The sequence below is a fragment of the Salvia hispanica genome, chromosome 4 (assembly GCF_023119035.1).
Source record: "Salvia hispanica cultivar TCC Black 2014 chromosome 4, UniMelb_Shisp_WGS_1.0, whole genome shotgun sequence".
NCBI classification, from domain to species: Eukaryota; Viridiplantae; Streptophyta; class Magnoliopsida; order Lamiales; family Lamiaceae; genus Salvia; species Salvia hispanica.
In genome coordinates, this window is record NC_062968.1 from 24,400,627 (window position 1) to 24,419,926 (window position 19,300).

At 34.0% G+C, this 19,300-nt stretch overlaps 4 protein-coding genes across 4 annotated transcripts; 1 reads left to right on the forward strand and 3 right to left on the reverse strand.

Moving 5' to 3' along the window:
* Positions 1-424: 424 nt before the first annotated feature.
* LOC125222717 (SKP1-like protein 1A) lies at positions 425-2,060 on the reverse strand. Its single transcript, XM_048125482.1, has 2 exons — positions 1,650-2,060; positions 425-784 (listed from the first exon to the last, which is right to left on the reverse strand). The coding sequence occupies exons 1-2, from the start codon at positions 1,980-1,982 to the stop codon at positions 611-613; spliced, it is 507 nt and encodes a 168-aa protein (XP_047981439.1). The 5' UTR covers positions 1,983-2,060; the 3' UTR covers positions 425-610.
* Positions 2,061-5,130: 3,070 nt separating this feature from the next.
* On the forward strand, positions 5,131-6,622 carry LOC125222820 (uncharacterized protein C594.04c-like). Its single transcript, XM_048125650.1, has 3 exons — positions 5,131-5,450; positions 5,524-5,787; positions 6,008-6,622. The coding sequence occupies exons 1-3, from the start codon at positions 5,208-5,210 to the stop codon at positions 6,485-6,487; spliced, it is 987 nt and encodes a 328-aa protein (XP_047981607.1). The 5' UTR covers positions 5,131-5,207; the 3' UTR covers positions 6,488-6,622.
* Positions 6,623-6,740: 118 nt separating this feature from the next.
* Positions 6,741-10,113, reverse strand: LOC125222818 (GDSL esterase/lipase EXL3-like). Its single transcript, XM_048125648.1, has 6 exons — positions 9,985-10,113; positions 8,168-8,462; positions 7,817-7,947; positions 7,515-7,748; positions 7,193-7,448; positions 6,741-7,124 (listed from the first exon to the last, which is right to left on the reverse strand). The coding sequence occupies exons 2-6, from the start codon at positions 8,430-8,432 to the stop codon at positions 6,934-6,936; spliced, it is 1,077 nt and encodes a 358-aa protein (XP_047981605.1). The 5' UTR covers positions 8,433-8,462; positions 9,985-10,113; the 3' UTR covers positions 6,741-6,933.
* A 3,162-nt stretch (positions 10,114-13,275) lies between these two features.
* LOC125222819 (GDSL esterase/lipase EXL3-like) lies at positions 13,276-14,939 on the reverse strand. Its single transcript, XM_048125649.1, has 5 exons — positions 14,637-14,939; positions 14,408-14,538; positions 14,102-14,335; positions 13,665-13,920; positions 13,276-13,593 (listed from the first exon to the last, which is right to left on the reverse strand). Exons 1-5 carry the CDS (start codon positions 14,890-14,892, stop codon positions 13,403-13,405), a joined length of 1,068 nt encoding a protein of 355 aa, XP_047981606.1. The 5' UTR covers positions 14,893-14,939; the 3' UTR covers positions 13,276-13,402.
* Between the last annotated feature and the right edge of the window lie 4,361 nt (positions 14,940-19,300).

Sequence of the window (19,300 nt, forward strand, 5' to 3'; positions counted from 1 at the left end):
AAACATTCCATTTGTAAGACAATTATCTTCCTAGGGCATAGAAGTGCCTCAATCAAACCCACGCCCGCTAGGCATCGATGAACTTATTTATACAATGAGCCGAGGATACACCAATAACACACCCATAAATAGGCTTGGGGGACTTGGAAGGTCTCACCATCGATACACATCAATACTCAATTGCAGTTGCAGCTAACTAAAACGCCAAAGGGCTAGTCAAATACGAAAGGCTCACAGTCTTTCACAATAATTGGCTGTTTGGTTATGCAAAACAAAATGAGTTTTTTCAACTAGATTCACCCCATATTGAATTCATTGCGCAACATTTACTTATCAAAAAAGGTAAGCACTTTTTTATTTAAAACTTTTCCCTGCTGGAATGTTGTGTGCTCTTAGAAAGATCAACAAAAGAACAAAACCAAAATGCAACACGAATATTAATAATAATAATAATAACAACCATAGTAGAATAGATATTACCCAGTCACAGTTTAAGTTGGTGCCAAACATAGGGGAAACCAAACTTAACAAAACATTCGATTCAAAGGTTAACAAAATAAGCCATAAACAGCAAGTAGCACTTGATTCACAAGCCAGAATGGTTTTACTTCTACTCGAAAGCCCACTGGTTCTCTCTTCGGACCTCTTCTTCCTCTTCGGGAGTGAAATCATTCTTGATGTTGAACGTCTTCCTGATCTCCTCCGGAGTCTTTCCCTTGATCATGTCAGCAACTGTTTGGCAAGTCAGATCCAGAAGGCTCTTGATGTTCAGGTAGTTAGCAGACTGCAAATGTTTAAAGTAGTTAAACCGACACTTTCAAAATCAAAGACATAATAAAGTGTTAATGAGGCCAGAAAACAGGATTGAACAATCATCAATAGAGACAGTAGAGTTTTCAAAAAGATCTAAAAATATTCACAAGGGTATAACTACAACAAGAGTATTGTATTCTATTGAAAGTGAAATCATCAATAGTTAGATTTACAAGGTTTATTTAACACAAGAGAACCAAAAAATCAGAAGAAAAGCTATTATCTTCACTGGTTATCATATTGTTGTTCCACTAGATTGCAGAACAAACAATGATTGGAAGAATCATGATTCAATAAACATATGAAATGATCAAAAAACAAATACAAGAAACTATACATATGGAATAAGCTTTCAACAACTCTGCTAAGATATGGAGCAGTCGTGGGAGAATTTCAAATTATTCAAATTTCAAAATTTGATGGGTAATCATATCAAAACCAGAGAGGAATATCAAAATTTAAATCCACAGTTAGTTGTAAACCTCAAATTCTATAGACAGACAACAAAGCAATACTATCTGACCCAAATTAGTACTGTGTGAAGACAGTAAACAAATAAAAATGTATAAAATCAGTCAACAACAACAAGTTGTGAGTTACAAAACCAATAATCACAAAGTTGAAAGCACATAACAAGTCCAATACGCAAACGCAAGTAAGTAATATAGCAATCATGACAGTAATTGGAGAATAGAAGGCAAATAAACGTGCAAACAAGTAGCATTAAACAAAGCCCTAAACCACAACGCACAAACAAATCCAGCAAATAAAACATCACAAAGAGCTATCAAAAACCCTAGACAAACACCAGAACACCGAATAACAAAAAAATGTACCAAAATCAGGTCGAACAGCGTGGCCTGGTCGACTTTGACGAATTCGGCGTCGAAAGCCTTGAGTTCGTCGTCAGAGGAGGCAACCTTGTCCTCGGCCTTGGTGGAAGCGGAGGAGGCGGCGGCGTCGACGTGCTTTTTGCAGTACTCGATGACCTTGGAGAGGATTTTGCCAGTGACGTTGGGGATCGGAATGACGTTGTCGACGCAGTCGTCCTCGATCATGTGCTTGATGGTTTGAGATTCGACGGCGACCGCCTCGTCGACCTCGAAGACCTCGCCATCGGAGCTGCGGAGGATGATCTTCTTGCCGGAGTTCTCCGACGCGGAAGCCATGGAATTCGATTTGAGAGAGGGTTTGGAAATTGGATTAGGGCTCGAAATTGGGGATGGGGGATTTTTCTGCTACAGAGATATAAATAAGGGGGAAGCCCAAATATATCGCACGCGGAAGGCGAAAAGATATTGTTTAATTATTTTTTTTAAAAGGAAAATATACCTAAAATAAAACCGTGAAAATAGTAGATTCTGGTATATCACCTCTTCTTCAATTTTAATGACAAATTATTAAATTCTACTTAAAATTCAAAATTCACGGAAGGTAAATTTTATTTATTTTCTTTTTTTTCTAATTTTTCTTTTCTTTCCTCTTCGGATCTCTGCCACCATTTGCTTTGTTGTCATCGATCCCTTCTAAATTGAACACTCGCAAACATTGAACTCACATTATTGAAACATTTTCGTGTCACATTTACCCATTGTTGCATGTTTCGATCGGCAACCTTACAAAACGACCATTGTCTCGGCTCTTAGTCCCTTGGCTCGGGACCAAAACAACAACCCCCCTTCCTCTACATTCAAAACCTGGACTTTCAAGTAGGTCCTCTAGAATCGATCCATTAAATAATACAAAGCTAGGTCATGACGAGGCTCAGTGGCGATAACAAATTTTAACATAACTTTTTGTAAACCTAGGAATCTAGGATCGGCTTGGGCCCAAACTTGTTAGAAGCCTAGTTTAGGTTTGGGCCAACCGGAAACAGTCCATGAGAGGATTTGAATTTTCGATCATGATTCTATTTCAGTTTATTTAATTATCTTGATGTTAATTTATCAAAAAACACATATAAAATTTATTTTATATGGGATTATGCAAGTGATTATTTTCCTTTTCAGAAACAAGGTGTATTAAGAAATGAGAACTTTACATGTAACGACATGTTTCGAGCCAAGTTGTGAAGATATTAGGGCTTGTCAATTAATTACTTATTTGTTTCATTAATTACTTCTCTATATCATCATTTCTTTCTAGTTATCAGGCATTTGATTTTTTGGAGGGATGCGTTGAAAATTGTTTATTTAATACTAGTACTCCATAAGGAATTGATTGGTTATAGCATATTAGCATAGGTATGACTGTTTAATTAGGTGAGACTGGAACGACTTATTTTATTTAATTGGTACGTCCGGTAAAATAAAGAATTGAATGAAATATTAATTACTTTCATATTGTATCATATTAAATCAGATAACTATATGGGCCGATTCAATTCAAATCTGAACTGAAAATTGGAAATGATGGGCCAAATTTGGCCCATGACCTGATAGCTCTCGGCCCACCTCAAAACGTCAACTCAAGATTTTGATATTTGAACTGCCATTTCTTTGTACCATGTATATAAATCTTCATAATCTGTTAACTTCAGACAAATCCTGAAAATAAAACCTACAGTGTCGAAAACTTTGAAGGTCGTTGTTGTCGTTGGTTTGGGAAATAAATAAGTTGAAGTAAGTTATCGAAGGTCAGTCGTTGTCGAATTGCCAGCTTCGTTTGTCGACATTTGTCTTTAGAAATTGGAAATTTTTTACTTTTGTTATTGTCTCCATCTCATGCGCTATCTCTATTTTCTCAGTTCTTTTGGGCTAAGTGTGTGCAAAACAATACATATATCAAAGCCCAACCTCTTTGCTAATTTCACCAAAATCAAAATTATTACTAGTACATCTCATTTGGGCATAGCTTTTATATACTGGCCCAATTGAGGCCCAATTCTAGAGAAATGACTCAGCTCATTGCAATTGTTTATCCCAACATATTTTATTTGAGACAATGTATATTTGAAAATAATATATGAATACAGTACAGCTTAATATGACTAACAGAAAAATGGAAACATAATCTCATATCCTGTAAAGTACTTAGCAGATTTGACAACTTCCATATCATATAACTATAATAACTTTTACCCCTCAATGCGAATTGGGTTTTGATCTGCGCTTCACACTCGTGATCATTCATTGGTTAAAAAAAAATAAAAAAAATGTTGGTGTGATACATTTGATTTGGGAATAAAGCATATGATGATGATCATGATTTATGCCGGCATGGAGCACCGGATTAAAATTATCACTAACTACAATCATTAGCCCACTAACCATCCAACTAATTGATTCTGTGGTCCAACCCCTTTACTTTTACTGCCATTAGACGGCGCCATCGATTTCATAATATATTTATTAATTAAAATTCTTATCTTGATTAAAACATCCCCCACATTACCGAATAAATATAACATGTTAACATTATTTTTCCGATTTCATTAACATTTTAGTTAAATTGATGTTCATATATTTTTTGGCCCATCAACCGTGCCATAAAATTAGTGAGGCTAAAGAAATCAAATATACTTCCTCGGTAAGGATTTTAAGATTTTAAAAATATAAAGAAAAATAGGATAAAAAAAAGTTAGTGCAATTTGTCAATATTTTCAATTGCTAATATTTTTTTTGGCGATTTTTTCTATTTTTAGTTAATTCTACACAAATGAGTAGAAGTAAGAGTATTTATTATTTAACTACTATATTTTTATTGATAATATTGACGTTGCAATAAAGTATTTATTAGTCGACGTAGTTTGTCCACTTCTGGCAAAATTAGTCAATATCAACCCAAGACTGGTAAAATTAATGCTATAAAAAAATAGAATAGGATAACAGTGCACAGAAATTATACTAATTTTTAGTCAAAAATGGTGGTTAACGGAGTTGACCCTCATACTCACGAGTACACGATTTCAAATCGGGTGATGTAACAAATCAAACCCAGATTGGAAGTAAGTAATGTAAAAAAAATATTTTGAAGTTTGAATTATATGTAAATGTGGGTAATATGACAAATCGCAGTGCCATCTAATGATGGCTCGGAAAATGAACCAATTGTGACATTGGCCCTTAAGGAAGACCGATTGTTACGTTCTCACGAAATATGAGAGTTTGTGGAAAGGACCAAGGGTGACGTTAACCTTTAAAGAGGACCAATTGCAATTTAACATGAATTTCTGAAAATGAGTTTTCATATTTAGAGTGTATTAATGAAAGATGTGTACCAACTTTAGAAGAAGAGAATCCAAAATCAAAATAGAATATCTAAAGAATTGTTAAATATAAAAGTAAACAAAAACAGGTGAAGCAAGATGAAGAACAGTAGCTCTATAAAACCAGCTACCTCTCTAAACACAACCTTAACCGTTCTGAATCTTCACCATCACCGATTCATCGCCAATGGCGAATTCCACCAGCAACCACTCTCCCGCCAAAAACATGCTCTGCACCGCGCTAGCATTCCTCGCTCCCCTCCCGTCCATCTTCTTCTACCACTCCTTCCTCCGCCACTACGCCGGATCGCCCGACTCTCCGTGGGCGGCGTGGTGCTACCACCACCCCGTCCTCCTAGCCAATCTCCTCTTCTTCCTCAACATCAACGTCCTCTTCTGGGCCCTCGCCCTCCTCCAGTCAAGCAACTGGGTTCGTTCGTCCCCTCAATTTTCCCCCAAATCGGAAAAGCCCTAATTTGATTTGACTCAATTTAATTTTTCAGCTGATCGACCTGTACTGGACGGTGATACCGGTGCTGGCGCTTCACTACTACAGGAACCACCCGGCGGCAGAGTGGGAGGGGCGGCGATCGGGATTGGTGGTGGTGCTGACGTGGGTGTGGTTCGTGAGGATGACGCACAACTACTTACGGCGGGAGAAATGGCAGTTGGGAGAGAGAGAAGACTGGAGAATTAACGACATGCGGAAACAGTATGGCGCTAAATTTTGGTGGCTCTCTTTCTTCACCGTCTATGTTGCTCAGCAGGTATTATTTTTTTCGTTTCTTATTTTAATCAAAATTTAACTATCAACTTATTTCAACAGTTAAATCAAAATTCATGCCACTTCTAAAATTTATTCCAAAATTTGCGATGTCAGAATTAAAATTTACTATAATTTAATAGTAGTAGTATGATTTAATTGACTATATTTGAGTTATTACTACTTGCTATGAATAATGTAACGAACTATATTATGGTGTGAAGGCGTTTCTGATGGCAATAACCATGCCATTCTACGTGATCCACTCAAACCAAAAGCAACTAAGTATTTGGGACGCGGTCGCGGCGGCGACATGCTTGGCCGGAGTCACAATCGCATATTTCGCCGACACGCAGCTTTACAACTTTATCGGTCGAAATGAGAGGCTGAAGAAGGACGGTGAGGCACTAGTGCCGGTTCTGGATGAAGGGCTATGGCGCTATTCCCGCCACCCCAACTACTTTGGAGAGCAGTTGTGGTGGTCGGGAGTCGGCCTTTTCGCCTGGAATTTGGATTATAGCTGGTGGTTTATTGGGCCGTTGGTCAATAGTGTGTGCTTGGGCATCGTCACTGTTCTTGTGGAGGAGCGAATGTCGAAACAGGACTATAGGGCTGAAGCCTACAAGGAGTATCAGGAAACGACGTCGTTTTGGGTGCCGTGGTTCAAGGCATCCTTGGTGGGGAAACAAAAAAAGGAGATATGAACGTCTCTTAATTGTGTTTGGGATCGTATGAAAATGAATGTTAATATTTGCTATCGCATGAATTTGTCTTATGTTTTCAAGTTTAAGTGTTGTTCGAATTGTGAGTGAAATTGAATGTGCTATGGTACTTGTGAATCTGATGTTTGTATCTAAATTATAGTAGTAGTATAGTTCATCCTCAAATGTTTGGTAGAGCTTGATGATTTAGTTTGTGATATACCTCAACCTGGAAAAATCAGTAAATGAACTTTGGTAATCGAGAGATGAATATTTGATTGTTTTATTGTGTATGTTGAATATTTAGTGAAGCCCCTTTTATAGGGTTGTTACAGCATCTCCCTTAGTCTAGGTAGCACACACCATTATTGACAAGTGGAACATATCATCACTTGAGGCATCCTCAGATGATTCACATAAGAAATTAAGAATGAAATTGTTTCCCAATCTCATTCGAAGTACTTGACGGATTCTTGTAGGAGTTGATCAACGATAATCTTGTATGCGCTCTCAGTGGGATGGTAGCTGTCCCAAAATACGTACTTAGAGTCATCGCGGCACATTCTACTCCATCGGTTACACAGTAAGACCACTTCTATGGCTCCTGACCCGCAGCAGCCTTTGTCACTAACCTCGAACCCTAAAACAAGCGCATGGAGATAGTGTGAATATATATGATGAGATGAACAAGTAAAAATAGGGGCTGACCGTGGTTATAAGGGTGTTGGATGAGATCAAGAAGAGGGTCATAGATATTGATGTAAACAGGCCTGGACTGAGGCAAGCGTTGGCGTATGGAAGCAAGTGCGGGTGCGAGCTTGGAATTAACCAATTGCGCAGCCTCATTTTGTTCCTCGGAACAAAACCTGCTTATGCCACCTTTAAGGGTTCTCTGAGCCGGCAAACATCCAATAGGTGGGGCGCCGAAAACAGCAATTCGTCTCGCTCCAAGCCTGTATATGTCCTGCATTGGAATATTATTATATAGTATACATCATCTGTGTTTATTAATTTGTACTAACATACATACCTCTATGAAGTTGCAAGCCGAGGACACCATGAGATCAGCGTATGAGTTGACGTCGTATTGGGCGCGACGGATGCCGAGTGTGAAGTAAGTGTTGGCAAGATCATCACTGCCTGCCACCACCAGGAATAAGCTGTTTTCCAGGATAAACTTGGCCTTTTCTTCCCCAACTGCTGCTTTCAGCTTTCCAATGTATTCTCTGAATTGATCCAACTGCTGAGACAGTGATATTGCTAACTGCACGAGTACATTATAGTATTCGATTATTACGACAAAAAATTCCTCAAATTTTATTACAATCATACCACTATTTGAGCAGTTTGCGGGTCGTAGCCGCATCCTCCCGAAGCAAAGCTGACTCCAGTTACAAGGTCTTCAGGCGTCAAATTGGAATCAAGATAAGCTGGTATCAGTTCTCTCACTCCCAATTCTGAGGCTGCAATGCAAATACTCCTATCAATTTTGTTACATTTATTTCAAACCTTTGCTTTTTTATTTAAATTATGTCATCCAAGTGGGAATTTTACTACTCCCTCCGTCCCAAAAAGATGTCACACTTTTTTTTTTTAGCACATTTTCATTTTTAGAAAAAAAATTCTCTCTATAAACTAAGAAAATAAGGTGAATCGTATTAATAAACATGCGAGCCACATTACCGATAAAGTCCGGAGGGGTCTTGCCGTTGCTGAATCTGCCGGTGGGACCGAAGCCGTGGAGATCTTTTCCGTAGGGCTGGAAATTGCATTTGATCAATGTTGCCACATGATTGTTCGCGCCTTGATCAACGATCGAATCTCCGAACGCAAATACCGCTGGGACCGTCACGTTCGGCGGGAGAACGATTCGCCCTTCACAACAACTCATCATTGCATACACAGTAATTACACCAAACAAACTCCATGAATTGGAATTCCTCCTCATCTTCACAACCTCTTCCTTTTCTTTCTCTGCCTCTAAAATTAATTCACAACATCACGTCATTCTGCATTACTTTACTATGGAATAATAATACAATTAATAGTACAAAAGTGAGTTGTAAACATATATTTATTGCTTATAAAAAGGGTGAAATATTAGAATTTGATACCCTGAATTATTCGCCTTAATTGGAAGTATTCTGAACTATACATAATGCTAAAAATATCACCAGTTTGTATGATTTATTATATACAAGAATTTTCTTAGTGCTAGTAAACATGTCCCAATATTGAATTTTCTGGTTGACATAATGAAAAATAGTGCATCAATAACGTGCTAACACTTATATGCATAATAATAAAAAACTCTGATGAGTCACGAACTCACGATCGATGTCTTTCCACTTTCCAAACATTAAAATAAACCTTAAAATAGGCAATATATATACACTCTCAAGAGTTCTGTTTTTTTTTTCCGTCAGTCACATAATAAAAATTTTATTTTATTTTTATTATAAATAGTTGATAGACCCCATATTCCAATAATTAATATATATAAATAGGACTAATTTTACACTAATTTATTCATGCCTAATACTATTTACCTAGTTAAGTTAGATATTTAAAAATAGAAAGGAATGAATGAGTGTGTAACATTATTACTCCGTCCCATAAAAATATGTGCACTTTTTATTTTCATCCGTTCCACATATTTCTATTTTTGAAAAATTATATCAATTTAATCATGTAGGTCCAACTATCCACTAATACTACTTTAACTATCACTCTCCTCATCTCTCTTACATTATTTCCTCCTATATCTTATTTTACTAATTTGTCTTAATTCTCATGCCATATCTATTGCCCATATTTTTATGGGACCGAGGAAATAATATTTAAGATTGATCAATATGTATCTAATAATGTTCAAACAATTATATTTATAGCATTGATAAGTGCAATCATTTTAATTTGTGTACTTATTTTCTTATTCTAGGTAATTTTTTATGCAATTAGAAAATCTCAAACCCAAAAATTATACTCCTTGTAGCAAAAAATTATACTCCTTTGTGTCATAGTAGTAGAGTCATTTTGCTATTTTGGTGTTATAATAGTAGACTCATTTCCTTTTTTAGTAAAAAAGTCAACACATTTATTCTCAATTACTTTTCTACTATCTCTTACTTTATTATTTTTTCATCTCAATACCTTTTTTTATGTTCTAATTTATTCTTCCTTTAACTAACCCACTTAACACAATTTTTTTTAAATTCAGTGCTGAAAAGAAACGCTTCTACTATTATGGAACAGAGGAAGTAGTAATTAATGGCTCAACTTATAAAACTGAGGTTCAAAAGGCTAATAAAGACAGCAAAAACAAGTGACAAAAATAAGACTAAGCCAATAACCAAGGAATGATGAGCAAATAGCCAAACAAAATCTATTAAAAAAGAATGCCTACAGAATCACCCAAACAACAAAATACCTCAAGAAATCAGACAAGAACAATAGTAGAAGAAGAAAAGCATATCTACGGATTTTACCAAGTGACATACCTGTCACTTTTTTAGTCTCCGTTAGATCTTCTATGAATAAGGTGATTGACAGTGAAAACAACTGGGGCACCAATTTTAATCCAGGAATGAAGGTGCATACAAAAGTAACAATGTGTAATCCAAGTCAATTTGATTTGAATTATTAAAAAACCATTTTATCCGAATGCATTAAATAGATAATAATTTGATCCATATACCAAGGAGATCCATAACTTTCTCACATCTGCGAACTATACGGTGCTCTTTAAACCGAACGATTAAAACAAACTTAATTACAATTAATTCCGTCGGATATTTTAGTGATATTGGTGAGATGTCACAAGTCAATATGCATTACTATGAACATAAGATACCGGCTTATCTACTAGAAATTCGTTATTTTAGAGATACTAGCATAGGTAAAATAAATATTGCATTATTTTAGAGATACTATAGTATCAACAAAATTTGAATCACAAGATAAATCAATCCCACCTCATTCCTCAGCCTATGAATGAACTTTACTATCACCAGATTTTATATAATGAGATATTCTATATAATTTCGCTGAAAGTTGGGGTCAATTGCTAATATAAACGAAATTGGAAACATGTTTATAATACCTTGAATACTGTAATCATGAATAGTATTATTAACCAAAAATATTAATAGACAAGTCAACAAATGCCTTCACAAATTTTCGTAAATAACTCATCTTCAAGAAATAGAATAAAAATCGTTATAATTGTAGGCCTGAAAATGTGGTTATTAGGTTTTGCATTAACATGAAATGAGTCACGAGCCCGTATCAATCAACTAACTCCTAAATCCCCTCTCTCTATAAGTATACACATTAATTATGTTTACTAAGTATTTATTAGAAAAAATTAGTTATTATTATAAATATTGTATAATAATTACTTCTTCCGTCCCAAAGTTTATCCAATTTTTCTATTTCTGTCCGTCCTACAAAATTTGTCTCATTTCACTTTTTACCATTTTTGGTAGTGTACCCCATATTAACTAACTTATTCTTATTCACATTTTATCATAAAACTAAGAGTTAAGGCCAAAATTGGTCATAAACATATGGTCATTTTACCATTTTGGTCATAAACTTTATCTTTTGAATTTTTTGGTCCTGCACATATGGAAATTTGATCATTTTGGTCCTCCGTCAATAGTTCCGTTAATTTTTTAACAGTCAACGCATTTTGCCCAATTTTGACCGAATTAGAATAATTTTAAGTCACTAATTATTTCCTAATTAAAGTCGCAAACTCGCCGGAGGAGGCGAGGGGAGGAATCAACGCCGCTGCTCTCCAGATTCAATTAAGGGTCCTAATTTGGGGGAAATGTGAAATGATGAAGAAAGAGGTCGATGGTTTGATGGGAATGAGAATATGTGATTTGAGCCACTTTAATTAGGAAATAATTAGTGACCTAAAATGATTCTAATCCGGTCAAAATTGGGCAAAACGCGTTGACTGTTAAAAAATTAACGGAATTATTGACGGAGGACCAAAATGATCAAATTTCAATATGTGCAGGACCAAAAAATTCAAAAGATAAAGTTTATGACCAAAAAGATAAAATGACCATATGTTTAGGACCAATTTTGGCCTTAACTCTAAAACTAATATATAAAAGTATGACCCACATTCCATAAACTTTTTCAACTCACTTTTCATTACATTTCTTAAAACTCGTACCGAATCAATGTGGGACAATATTTAGGGGACTGAGAGGGAGTATTTTTTATATAAAATAAATTTGTATTATATGTATTCGTATAATACTCCCCCGTCCCATGTTACTTGATTCACTTCTTTTTCGCACTCGTTTTAAAAAAGTAATAACAAATAGTTAAAGTGGAGATAAAGTAAAGCAAAAAAGTAAATAATATAATTAAGAGTCTTAACTATATTATTCTATTTCTTACTTTATTTTATCTCCATTTTAACTATTTATTATTATTTTTCAAACGAGTGCGAAAAAGAAGTGACTCAAGTAACGTGGGACGCAATGATGGACCCAGGTGGGGTCGGGTGGGGTCGGCCGACCCCACCGGCGGTCCGTCAATACCTCCGAGAACCTCACAAAATCATTCGTCGACCCAGCACTGCATCAGTTTCGACCCCACGCTTTGGCTGCTTCGTGTCCACGAAAGAGAAATGAGGAAGAGAATTTGAAGAAAAAAGATTAGGAGAGAGGTGAAATAGTCTCACCAAAGAGAAAAAGCTTCATGAGAAAATTGAAAAAGAAGAAAATTGCAGAAGTTCAAAAAGACGAAGAAGAAAGCGGCACACCACCGTAAATTTGTTTGAGTAAACCAAGGGAATTTTTTAATACAAATTTATTTTATTTCTTTCTTTTAACTGTAAACTTAAATAGTACTACTCCGAAATACTTTTAATATGTATTTGCAGTTTGTTTGATTTAATTAATGTTTTATTAATAGTCCAAGTAAATTGAAAATGTGTAAAATATTAAAAATAATTGTCATTTAGTATGATTCAATAATTTGATTTAATTTGACTTGTAACTTTTTTGTAGTTACACAACAATAATATTCGTAAAATTACAAATAAAATTAAATTATTGTATGATGTGTTTTTTTTTATATTTTCAAAAATATGGATACTAGCATTATTTAATTACCGTGCTTAACAAAAATAATGCAATATTTTAATTTTATTAATATATATAATATTTATTTAAATATTATATTATGTATTATTAATTATTTTTCGATCCCACGAGTTCGATTTTCTGGATCCGTCAGTGGTGGGACGGAGGGAGGGAGTAGGTCATTTTGATCTGTCGCGCTTATTATTCGTGTACCAAAAGATATCTTAGGCTAGTTTAATAGTTTTATATACTTTTTAGAACAAAATAGATATTTTTAATTATATGTTTATACCACTTTTGTTCATTCTATTTGATATTACTATACTTTTCTATTTGGGACGTCCATTATGCTTGATACATTTCTTGAAATGTGAGATTATTAGTATATGTCTTTATTTTATTTTTTTTCCTATGTTACTATCTACTACGATTAGAATAGGATATACAATAAATTTGAAAGTTGCTCTGTTTCATTTGAGATATTATATTGTACTGCTAGAAAAGATCTCATTTCATAATCGCCTGCAGGTTGAAGTTGTGAAGAGGATTTTAGAACAATAAATCTTTCGTAATAGTGGATGAATTATGGCATTACACTGTCCTCAAATGTTTGGTAGAGCTTGAGATCATTCATATAAAAAATGCTTGTTCAATTTGTTGCAAATTAATCATAACACTGAATTGATTGAGAAGTAGAACATATGAGTTGAGGCAGATGATTTACATAAGAAAGAAAACATGTTAAACAAAAGCCCTCTGTTTAAACATTGGTCCCAATAAATAAAATTGTTTTAGGCAGTTGGAGGCCTCATTCTAAGGCGTTGATGTATTTGTGTAGGATTAGATCAACGAGAACCCGGTATGCTCTCTCAGTGGGATGGTAGCTGTCCCAAAACACGTACTTAGAGTCATCGCTGCACGTTCTGCTCAATTTGTTACACAGTATGACCACTTCTATGTTTCCTGTCCCGCAGCAGCCTTTGTCACTAACCTCGAACCCTGAGAAAGACAGTAGTAGTAAGGTATGTATGTGCATATGTGTTGGAAAGAAATGATCGAATGTGGCTAACCGTGGTTTTGAGGGTGTTGGATGAGATCAAGAAGAGGGTCGTAGATGTTGACGTAAACAATCTTGGACTGAGGCAAGCGTTTGGCGAGGGAAGCGAGTGCCGGTGAGAGCTTTTCGTTAACCTTTTGGGCAGCCTGATTTTCTTCCTCGGAACACATCCTCGCTATGCCGCCTGCAAGGGTTCTCTGAGCCGGCAAACATCCTATTGGTGGGGTGCCGAAAACAGCGATTCGTCTCGCTCCAAGCTTGTATAGTTCCTATGTTTTATTGGTAAATCAAAACTCATGATTCAAGAAGGATGTTTTTCAGTGTTTTAGTAGGCCCAATATCCTGTTATAACTATGATCTGTTTCTTGTAAATTGCAGTGGAATATTATAGCTGGCTTAACAACTTGTATATGATTATGTGTGTTTATTTGTCAACATCTTTTCTACTACCTGAATGAAGTTGGAAGCCGAGGACACCATGAGATCGGTGTATGAATTGACGTCGTATTGCCGGCGACGGATGCCGATGGTGAAGTAAGTGTTGGCAAGATCATCACTGCCTGCCACCACCAGGTATAAGCTGTTGGCCAAGATAAACTTGGCCTTTTCTTCCCCAACTGCTGCTTTCAGCTTTCCAATGTATTCTTTGAAATGATTCAACTGATCAGACAGAGGTATTGCTGACTGCACGTTTTTCACAAACATTAGGACAAAACTGTACGTATATACGGTTGCATCACATATGGAAACTCGTACCACTATTTGAGCAGTTTGCGGGTCGAAGCCGCATCCTCCCGAAGCAAAGCTGACTCCAGTTGGAAGGTCTTGAGGCTTCAAATTGGGATCAAGATAAGCTGGTATCAGTTCTTTCACTCCCAGTTCTGAGGCTGCAATGCAGAAATCAATTTTTGTTACAATCAGATGGTTTGATTGAGTTCAAAGTGTGTCATTAGATATCACAGTTTTGCTATGTTGTTAAACATACCGATGAAGTCCGGAGGAGTCTTGCCGTTGCTAAATCTGCCGGTGGGAACGGCGTTGTTGAGATCTCTTCCGTAGGGCGGGAAATTGCATTTGACAAGTGTTGCCATATGATTGTTCATGCCTTGATCAACGATCGAATCTCCAAACGCAAATACTGCCGGAACCGTTACGTTTGGCGGGAGATCCACACGCCCTTCACAAAAACTCATCATTACATACACAATTACACCAAACCCACTCCATGAATTCCTCCTCATCTTCACAACCTTTTTCCTTTTCTTTCTCTCTTTTTTTGCCTTGCCCTCCAAAATGCATCTATATATATATACTCACGTGCCTCTAATTAATTCCGAACATGACATTATTTTACTATGGAATAATACATTAATTAATACAAAAGTAACTTGTAAACATATATTGTTGTACGCCTTTAATTGCTCTAAACTCTAAACTCCATGCATGCCTTTCTTTTTATTTATTGTTTCCTTTGCTTTTTATGCTTCCAACTACAGAATTTTGTGTTTGTATTTTAAATTACCTTAATTTGTTATATTTGTTATTAATAGGGGATATTTAATTACGACATAACATATTATTATGTAAATTTATCTTTTCTCTTATAGTATTAGTAACATATACGTGTCTGTATTTTTTAAATGAATAGTGGAAAGTAATAAAGTATTTGTTGTATATGTATACGTGTGTTCTTTATTTCCACTTGCACACAAGTTAGGTGTACAAAATTTAATTCTATGTGACAATTTCATTAAGGATAGCCATGCATAATACTTTGATCTCTGCTTCACGAGAAATAATATTTTTTTTATATATTTTTTGATATAACAATTATTATTATAATTACTATTATTGACTCATTTACATAAGCAATTAGTCAAGTAGTTCTCCAAAATTTTAACAGACTGCTTAGATAAATCAAATGAATATATTAGCCTTAATTACTAGTAGATGAAAAAATCAAATAATATTCCAATATTTAGGCGTAATCTAAAAATATCCAAGATTTGAATTATGATACGGTTCGAAATCCAATTAAGATTTGATTAATTAGTCTGAAAATCCACATTTCATCATTAAGTCGTTGTTAGGGTAGGTCCATAATAAATTACTAGTAATAATTAAACGTAGTTTGGTGATCTGCCTCCATTCAGCTACAGACCACTAAATTTATTAATTGCAGAAAGTTTGAGATACTAGTATTTTTTATTGATGAAACTAAACAATATTCATTTTTGTGGATTTTTTTATAAAAAAAGTTTGAAATACTATTACAATTTGATACCCTGAATTATTGGCCATAATTGGAAGTATTCTGAACTATACACAATGCGAAAAATATCACCAGTTATACATAATTATATTTAATATATACAAGAATTTTCATAATGCTAATAAACATGTCCCAACTCCCAATATCAATTTTTCTGGTAGATATAAATTTAATAAAAAAAATAGTGCATCAATAATAAGCTAACACCTCTTATATGCTTAATAATAAAAAATCTGATGAGTCACAATATCTTTCCACTACCCAAACATTAAAATAAACCTTAAATTCAGCAATACTAGTTAGTAGTAGTACTAAATTTTTATATTCATTCAAATTCTGCAATACTAGTTGTTACGTTTACTAGATTCTAGAAATTAATTAGTTCGGTAAACTGCCACATTGAATTAGCTTTTTTCAATACAAATCTGCCGTATTTTCGCAAAGAGATAAGTCAGAGTATAATATATTGATACAATTTTTAGTAGGATTCATATTAAACCTTTCATTAGTGCTAAATGTTACCACTAGTAGGAGTGTCAAAACAAAACTTGATCTAAAAACATGATTTCAAAATCCAAAAATGTAAATATATAATTTTCTTAGTTAAATTAGATATTTAAAAATAGAAAGGTATAAACTAGGGTGTAACGTTATATTTAAGATTGATCAATTAGTATCTAATAATATTCAAACAATTATATTTATAGCATTGAGAGGTGCAATCATTATAATTTGTGTACCTTTTTTTCTTCTTTCATGTCATTATTTTAGGCAATTAGAAAAGCTCAAATATAAAAATTGTAGCAATCAATGGTCCAGTGTATAAAATTAAGGTTCAAAAGACCGCAAAAACAACAGACAAAAATAAGACTAAGCTAATAACTAAGGAATGACGAGTGAATAGTCAAACAAAATCTTTAAAAAAAAGGCCTACTGACCAAACAACACAAAAGCACCCAAACAACAGAACACCTCAAGAAATCAGACAAAAACAATAGTGGAAGAAGAAAAGCATATCTCCGGATTTTACTAAGCGACGTACCAATCACTTTTTTAGTCTACATTCAAATCTCTGATAACTGCAGATCTTCTATCAATAAGGTGATTGACAGTGAAAACAACTAGGGCACCAATTTTAATCCACGAATGAAGATGCATGCAAAAGTAACATTGTGTTCTCCAAGTCAATTAGATTCGAATCCTTAAATAGCCATTTTTATTCTGAGTTGGATTAAATGGATAATAATATGATTCATATACCAAAGAGATCCATAACTTTCTGTCAAACCTGCTATCTATACGGTGCTCTTTAAACCGATCGATTTAAGTAAACTTAATTACAATTAATTCCGTTGGATATTTTAATTAGTGATATTGGTGAGACGTCACAAGTCCATATATATGCATCATTTTGAACATAAGACACCGGCTTATCTACAAAATTTTGTTAATATATAGATAAAATAAATATTGCATTATTTTAGAGATACTATATTATAGTATCAACAAAATTTGAATCATAAGATAAATCAATATCCCACCTCAGCCTATGAATGAACTTACTATCACCAGATTTTATATAATGAGATATTCTATATAATTTCGCTGAAAGTTGGGTCAATTGATAATATACACGAAATTGGAAACATGATTATAATACCTTGAATAATCATGAATAGTACTATTAACCAAACATATTAATAGAAAAGTCAACAAATGCCTTCACAAATTTTCGTAAATAACTCATCTTCAAGAAATAGAATAAAAATCGTTATAATTGTAGGCCTGAAAATGTGGTTATTAGGTTTTGCATTAACATGAAATGATTCACGAGCCGTATCAATCAACTAACTCCTAACTGCCCTCTCTCTCCATAAGTATACACATTAATTATGTTTACTAGGTATTTATTAAAAAAATGTTATTAATATAAATACTGTATAATATATAGTTATTTTTTATATAAAATAAATAAATTTGTATTATATGTATTCGTATAATAGTTAATTTTGGTCTGTCACGCGTATTATTCGCGTACCAAAAGATATCTTAGGCTAGTTTTATATAATTTTTAGACCAAAATAGTTATTTTGAACTTATATGTTTATACCACCTTTGGTCATTTTATTTGATATTACTATTTTTTTTTATTTGGGACGTCCACTCTGCTTGATACATTTATTGAAATGTGAGATTATTAGTATATCTCTGTTTTATTTTGTTTCCTGTGTTACTAGTATATAGTACTATTAGAATAGGACAAAGTGAGTACTCCACATAAATGCATAATACTAGCTAGTACAATTTTAGATCATAACTAATACGTATACTAGAAATTTGAAATACTATTAAGTTTATGACATAAATTCCAAATTTAAAATCTAAAATATATCTCTACCAAAACAAATTTCTTTGTCTGCTCCTATATGTATCGGAAGAAAATTGGTGCGCGTTGATGAGTTGATCTCAAATGTGCGAACCAATTATGTACAATATTAATGGTGTTAATTAATGAGATGGTAAAGTATTAATCATAGTAGCTAAGTGTTAATCATGTTAGCTAAGTATTTATCACAACATTAACTAAAAATGTACTAACATTTGTCACTAATTTGGTCACCATCACCTAATCTTGTTTTACTTAATTGAAGTCCAAAAAGAATGATTTGATGATTGTCTTTCACTCTTCACTACTAGAAGTTGCTTTCAATAGAGTTGAATGATTGTTGTATATTGCATGTGGTATGTATTAATGTATAGCATGTCGCTGTGACATCATTTATTACAAATAATGTTGAAACTCACTACCACACATTATTAATAAGCTAAATCGGCCTTATCTCCTTTTTGGTTTTGTTTTGTTAATATAATAATAACAATATAGGTAGAATCGGCTGTTTCAATTGCTGGCTCACGAAAAGCCGTAATAACAAAGGCTGGTCTTTTCGTTACAAAAATCTAACATCAAACTACGTTAATTTAATTGTCATGTCATATTCGATTTCTTCGTCAATTTTTTAGGTATGTACGTGTAAATCCTTAATCTTCTACTTACATTTTTTTTTTAATTTTACATATTAGCTTTACAATACATGTATGTCAATTAACAACCTACTAGGTTGTTTACTTTTAGAGTCAATCAAGATTTTGTCACTAACATAATTGAATGATTTTAATATAGCGTTATCAGATGTAAGTGAGATGATATTGTAATATACTCCACTAAATTAAATCATCTCATTTGTGAAAACCTTTGTATTTCCTTCGTCTTAACTGAGTTAGATGTTTCTTTTGAGCACAAATATTTAGAAAATTGTATTAAATGAAATAAATAAAAATAAGAAAGAGAATACAATATTTAGAAAAGATGAGAGACA